The sequence below is a fragment of the Oncorhynchus keta genome, unplaced genomic scaffold, assembly GCF_023373465.1.
Source record: "Oncorhynchus keta strain PuntledgeMale-10-30-2019 unplaced genomic scaffold, Oket_V2 Un_contig_2504_pilon_pilon, whole genome shotgun sequence".
Classification (NCBI taxonomy): domain Eukaryota; kingdom Metazoa; phylum Chordata; class Actinopteri; order Salmoniformes; family Salmonidae; genus Oncorhynchus; species Oncorhynchus keta.
The window spans coordinates 12501-23187 of record NW_026284238.1 but is presented as its reverse complement, the minus strand read 5'-3'; the positions used below and the strand labels follow the sequence as shown (position 1 = coordinate 23187).

The following is a 10687-nucleotide window of genomic DNA, read 5'->3' as shown; positions in this document are numbered from 1 at the left end:
ATGGATTTGTCTTCAACTCTTTCTAACTGGTGTCTCTTCCCCACTCTTCCTCCTCCTCCTCTTCCTCCTCCTCCTCCTCCTCCTCATCTCTCTCTCTCCCAGGTCTGTTTTCAGGAGAGCTCCCAGAATGTACCCAGGACCTGATGATTGATGTGACCAAGAGTTACTACCAGAAATTCCTCTCTCTCAGCCAGATATAAGCCCCTTAACCTACCCTACCTTAACCTACCCTACCTTAACCTAACCTACCTTAACCTACCCTACCTTAACCTACCCTACCTTAACCTACCCTACCTTAACCTACCCTACCTTAACCTACCCTACCTTAACCTAACCTACCTTAACCTACCCTACCTTAACCTAACCTACCTTAACCTACCCTACCTTAACCTACCCTACCTTAACCTACCCTACCTTAACCTACCCTACCTTAACCTACCCTACCTTAACCTACCCTACCTTAACCTACCCTGCTCTACACTATCAAGTTATAACCCCTAACCTTAACCTACCCCACCTTAACCTACCCCACCATAACCTGCCCTACTCTGCTCTACACTATCCAGATATAACCCCTACCTTAACCTACCCCCTACCTCAACCTACCCCACCTTAACCCACCTTAACCTACCCTAACCTACACTATACAGATATAACCCCTAACCTTAACCTACCCCACTTTGACCTACTCTACTCTACCTTAACCTACCCTACCCTACTCTACCTTAACCTACCCTACCATAACCTACCCTACTCTGCTCTACACTATCCAGATATAACCCCCTACCTCAACCTATCCCACTTTAACCTACCCTACCTTAACCTACCCCACCTTAACCTACCCTACCTTAACCTACCCTACTCTGCTCTACACTATACAGATATAACCCCTAACCTTAACCTAACCTACCTTAACCTACCCCACCTTAACCTACCTTAACCTACCCTACCTTAACCTACCCTACCTTAACCTACCCCACCTTAACCTACCCTACCTCACCCTACCTTAACCTACCATACCTTAACCGACCCTACCTTAACCTAACCTACCCTACCTTAACCTACCCTAACCTACCTTAACCTACCTTAACCTACCCCACCTTAACCTACCATAACTTAACCGACCCTACCCTACCTTAACCTACCCTAACCTACCTTAACCTACCCTACTCTGCTCGACACTATCCGATCCTTGTTCTGCCCCTGAACAAGGCAGTTAACCCACTGTTCCTAGACCAGTTTACCCACGGTTCCTAGACCAGTTTACCCACTGTTCCTAGGCCAGTTAACCCACTGTTCCTAGACCAGTTTACCCACTGTTCCTAGACCAGCATTGAAAATAAAAATGTGTTCTTAACTGACTTGCACACAACTAAACTACGACTTTGATTTTAAGACCAAATAGGAACTCAACAGTGTTTGGAGTAAATGATGGATTTATACACCTCAGTTATGTTGCTCTCTGGCGCCATCCTGTGGGGACTACTGAGAATACAGTCAATATTAAAGACATGTTGCTCTCTAGCGCCATCCTGTGGGGACTGCTGAGTATATAGTTAATATTAAAGATATCTTACTCTCTAGCGCCATCCTGTGGGGACTACTGAGAATACAGTCAATATTAAAGACATGTTGCTCTCTGGCGCCATCCTGTGGGGACTACTGAGAATACAGTCAATATTAAAGACATGTTGCTCTCTGGCGCCATCCTGTGGGGACTACTGAGAATACAGTCAATATTAAAGACATGTTGCTCTCTGGCGCCATCCTGTGGGGACTACTGAGAATACAGTCAATATTAAAGACATGTTGCTCTCTGGCCCCATCCTGTGGGGACTGCTGAGAATACAGTCAATATTAAAGCCATGTTGCTCTCTGGCGCCATCCTGTGGGGACTGCTGAGAATACAGCCAATATTAAAGACATGTTAGTCTGGCGCCATCCTGTGGGGACTGCTGAGAACACAGTCAATAGTTGTTATCCCACAAGGGGCTCTGTGAAGAAACACCAGACACCTTCGGCTCAGGAATAAAAAAAAATGTTTATTTTTTCGACGACAGGGAACATCCTTCAGGACAATGTTTGACCGTTGTAATAATCAGCAACAAAACAACGTCAAAAGTACAGTTGTATTCCAGCCTCGGAAACCCTCTCTCAGTTCTTGGAGCATCAGAGGGCAATTATTGCAGACAGTTAGCTTGTCTATTGACAGCTAGAAAACACACCCTCCTCCTCCTCCTCCTCCTCTATTCCTCCTCCTCTTCCTCCATCTCCTCCAGTCTCTCAAGAGTTAAAACGACAAGGTTTCTGATAGATTGAAGGTCAGGTTCCATCACAGCTAAAACGGCCCCAAGCCTGGTTCTAGATCTTCCTGAAGCCTGGTTCTAGAACTTCCTGAAGCCTGGTTCTAGATCTTCCTGAAGCCTGGTTCTAGAACTTCCTCAAGCCTGGTTCTACAACGTCCTGATGCCTGGTTCTAGATCTTCTTGAAGCCTGGTTCTAGATCTTCCTGAAGCCTGGTTCTAGAACTTCCTGAAGCCTGGTTCTAGATCTTCCTGAAGCCTGGTTCTAGATCTTCTTGAAGCCTGGTTCTAGATCTTCCTGAAGCCTGGTTCTAGAACTTCCTGAAGCCTGGTTCTAGATCTTCCTGAAGCCTGGTTCTAGAACTTCCTCAAGCCTGGTTCTACAACGTCCTGATGCCTGGTTCTAGATCTTCTTGAAGCCTGCCTCTACAATGTCCTGAAGCCTGGTTCTAGATCTTCCTGAAGCCTGGTTCTAGAACTTCCTCAAGCCTGGTTCTACAACATCCCCAAAACTGGTTCTAGAACATCCTGAAGCCTGGTTCTACAATGTCCTCAAAACTGGTTCTAGAACATCCTGAAGCCTGGTTCTACAACGTCCCCAAAACTGGTTCTAGAACATCCTGAAGCCTGGTTCTACAACGTCCTCAAAACTGGTTCTAGAACATCCTGAAGCCTGCTGGTGCGGTTTTAAAAACACTTGGGTCTCGTTATAATTAGTATTTTATCAGATAGGAGCACAGATTCACCTCAATGCCAAAGATCCATCATCATCATCATCATCATCATCATCATCATCATCATCATCATCATTTATGTAATAAATCTTTATTAGGGTTTATTTCATACTGAGTTTTAACACATCAGATTCTCTGGAAATAACTTGTAGGGTAACTAGTGGACTGATCAGGTGGGGAAGAGATAAACCACACCCACAACCTGTTTCCATGGTTCCCTCTCTGTGACAGCTTGGCCAGTTGGGTAACTAGTGGACTGATCAGGTGGGGAAGAGATAAACCACACCCACAACCTGTTTCCATGGTTCCCTCTCTGTGACAGCTTGGCCAGTTGGGTAACTAGTGGACTGATCAGGTGGGGAAGAGATAAACCACACCCACAACCTGTTTCCATGGTTCCCTCTCTGTGACAGCTTGGCCAGTTGGGTAACTAGTGGACTGATCAGGTGGGGAAGAGATAAACCACACCCACAACCTGTTTCCATGGTTCCCTCTCTGTGACAGCTTGGCCAGTTGGGTAACTAGTGGACTGATCAGGTGGGGAAGAGATAAACATCTGACTTCTGGGGTTCTGAGATAAACCACACCCACAACCTGTTTCCATGGTTCCCTCTCTGTGACAGCTTGGCCGGTATCCAACCAACGGTCTCAGTAGAAACACACTAAAACCACACCCAGCACATCTTGCATTGGACAATAATAAATCATGTTTAAATCAGTATTACAGTCCTGTTACCGATCAAACTGAGCCCGGTACATTTAGAAAGGCAGTCTACAAACATCGGAAACATCTGGACATTTTCATTTATCAAAAGAATGTAAAAAAAAAAACAATATCCTGATATCTTTTTTTTATTTTTAAATATCTTTTGTTCTTCTTCTCAGCAACATGCAAATAGTCCAAAACAATTCCTCATAAAAAATAAAGAAATCTGAGGATTCAAATCCATCTGTTAAACTCTCCATCTGTCAAACTCTTTATTATAATGATTTTCTACCAAATTGTATTGACTACTATGATAATAAAGAAAAACACCTGTCTCTAAATCAATTATAAATATGACAGGAGATTCTATAGCTGGAGACAACTCTGACTCTAAAGTTCAGGGGTCAAACTAGTTGACATGGGGGGGGGGGTCAGTCAGACTGACGCCAGGCTTTTACTTCCCAGTAAACAAACGTTGTCTCATCATCCAATCAAAAGTCTCAAAAGGAGAAAACAGGAAGCTCCTCTCTACTGATAAATGACATGTTTACGGATCTATTCTCTTGATATATAATCATCATTTACATGCATACTGCTGGTGACCCAGTAAGGGTGACATGGTACAGGGGTGGGCGGGGTTTAGAGATGGAGGGCGGGGTTTAGAGATGGAGGGCGGGGTTAGAGATGGAGGACGGGTTTAGAGACGGAGGGCGGGGTTAGAGATGGAGGGCAGGTTTAGAGACGGAGGGCGGGGTTAGAGATGGAGGGCGGGTTTAAAAGATGGAGGGCAGGGTTAGAGATGGAGGGCGGGGTTGGAGATGGAGGACGGGTTTGGAGACGGAGGGCGGGGTTAGAGATGGAGGGCAGGGTTTGAGATGGAGGGCGGAGTTAGAGATGGAGGGCGGGTTTAGAGACGGAGGGCGGGGTTAGAGATGGAGGGCAGGGTTAGAGATGGAGGGCGGGGTTAGAGACGGAGGACGGGTTTAGAGATGGAGGGCGGGGTTAGAGATGGAGGGCAGGGTTAGAGATGGAGGGCGGGGTTTAGAGATGGAGGGCAGGTTTAGAGACAGAGGGCGGGGTTAGAGATGGAGGGCGGGGTTAAAGATGCAGGGCAGGGTTAGAGATGGAGGGCGGGGTTAGAGATGGAGGACGGGTTTAGAGACGGAGGGCGGGGTTAGAGATGGAGGGCGGGTTTGGAGACGGAGGGCGGGGTTAGAGATGGAGGGCAGGGTTTGAGATGGAGGGCGGAGTTAGAGATGGAGGGCGGGGTTAGAGATGGAGGGCGGGGTTTAGAGACGGAGGGTGGGGTTGATTCTGATCTCTTGTCTCCTACAATATCGAGACCGACTGGGATCCACCAGTCTGATATGGTCTCCTACTATATAGAGACTGACTGGGATCCTACTATATAGAGACTGACTGGGATCTACTATATAGAGACTGACTGGGATCTACCAGTCTGATATGGTCTATTACTATATAGAGACTGACTGGGATCTACTATATAGAGACTGACTGGGATCTACTATATAGAGACTGACTGGGATCTACTATATAGAGACTGACTGGGATCTACTATATAGAGACTGGCTGGGATCTACTATATAGAGACTGACTGGGATCTACCAGTCTGATATAGTCTCCTACTATATAGAGACTGGCTGGGATCTACCAGTCTGATATGATCTCCTACTATATAGAGACTGACTGGGATCCACCAGTCTGATATGGTCTATTACTATATAGAGACTGACTGGTCTCCTACTATATAGAGACTGACTGGGATCTACTATATAGAGACTGACTGGGATCTACTATATAGAGACTGGCTGGGATCTACCAGTCTGATATGGTCTATTACTATATAGAGACTGACTGGGATCTACTATATAGAGACTGACTGGGATCTACTATATAGAGACTGACTGGGATCTACCAGTCTGATATAGTCTCCTACTATATAGAGACTGACTGGTCTCCTACTATATAGAGACTGACTCGGATCTACTATGTAGAGACTGACTGGGATCTACTATATAGAGACTGGCTGGCATCTACTATATAGAGACTGGCTGGGATCTACTATATAGAGACTGGCTGGGATCTACTATATAGAGACTGACTGGAATCTACCAGGCTGATATGATCTCCTACTATATAGAGACTGACTCTGGATCTACTATCTAGAGACTCAGATGGGATCTACTATACCTCTCCTCCTCTCCCTCTCCTCTCCTTCCTATAAAACAACGTAGAGACTGGCTGGCATCTACTAGTCTGATAGGATCTCCTACAATATAGAGACTGACTGGGCTAGGGCTACAGGGGTCAGGGGTACAGGGGTAAGGGGTTAGGGATACAGGGGTCAGGGGTACAGGGGTTAGGGATACAGGGGTACAGGGGTTAGGGATACAGGGGTCAGGGGTTAGGGTTAACATTAGTATCGGGTAAGGTGATAGTGAGGTGTGGTTGGTGTTTGGGGTACCATCTCTACAAGTGGATATGACCTGAGTACGGCGTGAGGCTGCTGGAGAGAGATGCAGGATACTGTCACAGCCCTGTGTGTTGCAGGTTAGGTATATATACTGTATGTAAAACAGGTGGACTACAGATACACCCAGATGTGTCGTATCTACCCAACCTTCAGACAGGGCTGACTGGTCGACTCTGTGGATAGGACACACCCGTCAGTAAAGGGATGGTTACTGTAACTATAGGAACAACATGAGTCACGTTGTAATGGGACCGTTAGGAACAGAGACATTACTGCACTTTGACTACAGGTGGATTCCTTTGGTTGTCTGTAGATATCTACACTAACACATCTCATCCCACCTCTCCTCTCCTCTCCTCTCCTCTCCTCTCCTCTCCTCTCCTCTCCTCTCCTCTCCTCCTCATCCTCCTCTCCTCTCCTCTCCTCCCCTCTCCTCTCCTCTCCAGGAATTGACTCCTCCTCCCTCTCCTCTCCTCTCCTCCTCCTCTCCTCTCCTCTCCTCTCCTCTCCTCCTCCTCTCCTCTCCTCTCTCCTTCTCTCTCCCTCCTCTCCTCTCCTCTCCTCTCCTCTCTCTCCTCTCCTCCTCCTCTCCTCTCCCATCTCCCTCCCCTCCTCTCCTCCTCCCTCTCAACCTCCCTCCCCTCCCTCCAGGAGGATGACCAAAACTCCTCTCCTCTCTCAGAACTCTCCTCCTCCTCCTCTCTCCTCTCCTCAACCTCTCCTCTCCTCAACCTCTCCAGGAGGATGACAGAACAAAACAACCATCCCTCCTCTCCTCTCATCCCAGAACAAAACCCTCTCCTCAAAACCCCTCCATTATAGACAGGAGGATCAGAACTCATCCATATAGACAGGAGGATCTCCAAAACTCCTTATAGACAGGAGGATGACAGAACAAAACAACCATTATAGACAGGAGGATGACTGAACAAAACAACCATTATAGACAGGAGGATGACAGAACAAAACAACCATTATAGACAGGAGGATGACAGAACAAAACAACCATTATAGACAGGAGGATGACAGAACAAAACAACCATTATAGACAGGAGGATGACAGAACAAAACAACCATTATAGACAGGAGGATGACAGAACAAAACAACCATTATAGACAGGAGGATGACCACAAAACAACCATTATAGACAGGAGGATGACAGAACAAAACAACCATTATAGAATGATGAAGAACAAAACAACCATTATAGACAGGAGGATGACAGTTCCGTTAACAAAAAAACAACCATTATAGACAGGAGGATGACAGAACAAAACAACCATTATAGACAGGAGGATGACAGAACAAAACAACCATTATAGACAGGAGGATGACAGAACTTGTTATAGACAGGAGGATGACAGAACAAAACAACCATTATAGACAGGAGGATGACAGAACAAAACAACCATTATAGACAGGAGGATGACAGAACAAAACAACCATTATAGACAGGAGGATGACAGAACAAAACAACCATTATAGACAGGAGGATGACAGAACAAAACAACCATTATAGACAGGAGGATGACAGAACAAAACAACCATTATAGACAGGAGGATGACAGAACAAAACAACCATTATAGACAGGAGGATGACAGAACAAAACAACCATTATAGATCTCTAGAAGAAAATGTGGTGCATTAATGCATAGAGTTATTTCATCATCACAGCAATAAAATACTTTCTGTATATACAACGTGACGTAAACAGAACACACACCGCTCTGTCTGTCTGTCTGTCTGTCTGTCTGTCTGTCTGTCTGTCTGCAGATGAAGACATGTCTATCAACATCCATGACAGAGAGCATCTGAACAGACGGATGCATATGGGATCAAATACACACAACACACAACACACGTGTCCAGGACTGCTGTCCTCTTCTGTCTGTCTGTCTGAGAGATCAATGTGATCGTGGACCAGGAAACAGGAAGTAGAGCTCCTGTAGAGGATCTGAAGGAGCACCGTCAATCTCCCATCTCACTTCCTGTAAGGGTCAGAGGTCAGCCAGGCGCTGGTTCCTGATTGGCTCACGTGAGGGCAGAGTGTCATAAATGTTTGTTCCTGATTGGCTGGCTGGTGTGAGGAGTGTCAGAAATACTTTGGCTACAGATTTATGTGGCTTTAGTCCTGAAACTAAATAACACTGAGTTACAACCTCACAACCTCTCTCTCTCTCTCTCTCTCTCTCTCTCTCTCTCTCTCTCTCTCTCTCTCTCTCTCTCTCTCTCTCTCTCTCTCTCTCTCTCTCTCTCTCTCTCTCTCTCTCTCTCCCCTCTCTCTCTCTCTCTCTCTCTCTCTCTCTCTCTCCCCTTCTCTCTCTCTCCCCCTTCTCTCTCTCTCTCCTGTCTCTCTCTCTCTCTCTCTCTCCTCTCTCTCTCTCCCCCTTCTCTATCTTCTCTATCTCTCCCCCTTCTCTATCTTTGGCTCTCTCTTTCTCTCTCTATCTCTCTCTCTCTCTCTCTCTCTCTCTCTCTCTCTCTCTCTCCTCTCTCCCCTCTCTATCTCTCCCCCTTCTCTATCTCTCCCCTCTCTCTCTCTCTCTCTCTCTCTCTCTCTCTCTCCCCTCTCTCTCTCTCCCCCCTTCTCTCTCTCTCTCTCTCTCTCTCTCCCTCCCTCCCCTCTCTCTCCCCTCTCTCTCTCTCTCTCTCTCTCTCTCTCTCTCTCTCTCTCTCCCCTCTCTCTCTCTCTCTCTCTCCCCCTTCTCTCTCTCTCCCCCCTCTCTCTCCCTCTCTCTCTCTCTCTCTCCCTCTCTCTCTCTCTCTCCCCTTCTCTCTCTCTCCCCTTCTCTATCTCTCCCCCTTCTCTCTCTCTCTCTCTCTCTGTCTCCCTCTCGCCATCTCTCTCTCTCTCTGTCTCCCTCTCTCCGTCTTTGTCTCTCTCTCTCTCTCTCTCTCTCTCCCTCTCTCTCTCCCTCTCCTCTTCTCTCCCCGTTCTCTCTCTCTCTCCATCCAACCCGTCTCTGTCCAGATCAGGCCACACCCTCTGGATGGGGTTTAGTCTTTCTGACGAATCCCTCTCCTACTACAGTACCAGGCTCTGTCTCTCATTGGGCAGTTCTCCTGTTCATCGAGCTAAACCCCGCCCTGCTGTTAAAGTGCGAGGGACTTGTGGCTGGTTCATTGCTCGATAGGCCAGCGGACATGCCACTCGTGTATCTGTGCTCCGGTTGGTCGAAGGTGAACTGTGGGAGGGGCTTGTAGTCACTGTAGAGAGAGGAAGGTCTCGTGTCGGAGTTCAGGGACAGGGTGTGTGTGGGGGACGGAGTGTGTGTGTGTGAATGAGGTAGAGTATGTGTACGGATAAGAGTGTGCGCATGGGGCAGGCGGTGTGTGTGTGTGTGTGTCGGGGTGTGTGTGGGAGTGTGTGCGTCGGCGACGTCGTAGGAGGGGGTCCTGCGTCTCAGCAGCGGGTTGCAGTCTACCTCCGGGGGGTGGATGGAGATGCAGGGTGGGCTCATCCTCTTCTTCCTGTGACCTCTAACCTCTGACCCCTGACCCCGGGGCCTCCTCTCTTCCCCGTCCACCTCCCCTAGCAGCGGGTCCTCCGGAGGGGACGGGCAGATCTCGATGGAGTGTCGTCGCTGGTCGTCAGGACAACGGGGTTTATCCAGGAAGCCCTGGGTGTCTACGCTGAAGCCCTTCCTCGGGTCGTGAGCTTGTAGCCCCGCACCCAGCAGGCTGAGCGCACTCCCTCGGCTCCTCAGGGAGGGTGGGGAGTCGGGGGAGGCGTAGGGGGAGAGGGAGTGACACCGCCCACTTCCATGTCTGTCCCACCAATGGCGCGCTGAGCTGGTGATGTGCCACACCTCCTCGTCGGCGGGATCCGAGAGGAAGGGGGGAGAGGGGGGCGGGAGGGGGGGGGGAGGGGGGGGGGGAGAGCAGGCGGAGGGTTGAGAGGGGGTCCTGTCTGTCTACTGAGGCAACACTCTGAACCTTCACAGCCACCTGGAACACAGAGAGGACACAATGGGGAATGTTAGGGTCACAGTGTGTGTGTGCCTTTCCATGTTTTGTGGTGGAAGACTAAGCATGGTGTGTGTGTGTGTGTGTGTGTGTGTGTGTGTGTGTGTGTGTGTGTGTGTGTGTGTGTGTGTGTGTGTGTGTGTGTGTGTGTGTGTGTGTGTACTCCCACCTGTCCACGCAGCCCCCTGGGCGAGGGCCTTGGCGGGGCGATGTGAGGGGGAACAGGGTGAGAGAGGCCGGGCAGTACAGCCTGGTCTTCGCTAGGCTGGGAGTGCACCGATGTCACAGAGCCTGAGGAGAAGACGAACAGGGACAGACACCAACACTAAAACTTAGACTGGCGTTGGGATATGAACTCAGCGAGACTATTCACCCTGAGGTACAAAACCTGCAGGCTGTTTACAGTCAGTCAACAGGACTCATTGGGTCAGCGTTTGTATCTCTAGCATGACTGTCTCTGGGGCTAACACGCTACTAGCATC

At 48.5% G+C, this 10687-nt stretch overlaps 1 protein-coding gene and 2 long non-coding RNA genes across 35 annotated transcripts in view; 1 reads left to right on the top strand and 2 right to left on the bottom strand.

The window, feature by feature from the left end:
- Nucleotides 1-100: 100 nt before the first annotated feature.
- LOC127922265 (uncharacterized) lies at nucleotides 101-2462 on the bottom strand. Of its 33 annotated transcripts, XR_008110706.1 has the most exons (7): nucleotides 1166-2462; nucleotides 957-1100; nucleotides 731-916; nucleotides 628-685; nucleotides 366-508; nucleotides 301-330; nucleotides 101-240 (listed from the first exon to the last, which is right to left on the bottom strand). It is a non-coding gene; the product is annotated as an uncharacterized LOC127922265 (long non-coding RNA). The 33 variants fall into 33 exon arrangements; XR_008110688.1 differs by lacking the exon at nucleotides 301-330 and having other exon boundaries at nucleotides 101-300; nucleotides 361-508; nucleotides 957-1106; nucleotides 1162-2462; XR_008110675.1 differs by having other exon boundaries at nucleotides 301-508.
- A 1883-nt stretch (nucleotides 2463-4345) lies between these two features.
- On the top strand, nucleotides 4346-5010 carry LOC127922266 (uncharacterized). Its single transcript, XR_008110707.1, has 3 exons — nucleotides 4346-4476; nucleotides 4802-4934; nucleotides 4973-5010. It is a non-coding gene; the product is annotated as an uncharacterized LOC127922266 (long non-coding RNA).
- Nucleotides 5011-9121: 4111 nt separating this feature from the next.
- Nucleotides 9122-10687, bottom strand: part of LOC127922264 (voltage-dependent T-type calcium channel subunit alpha-1H-like) — a gene marked incomplete at its 5' end in the record, with an annotated part of 14020 nt that continues 12454 nt past the window's right edge. Inside the window, 2 exons of the mRNA XM_052505914.1 lie at nucleotides 9122-10187; nucleotides 10375-10496. Of these exons, the coding sequence (XP_052361874.1) occupies nucleotides 9846-10187; nucleotides 10375-10496 (464 nt within the window). The remainder of the gene's footprint in view (nucleotides 10188-10374; nucleotides 10497-10687) is intronic.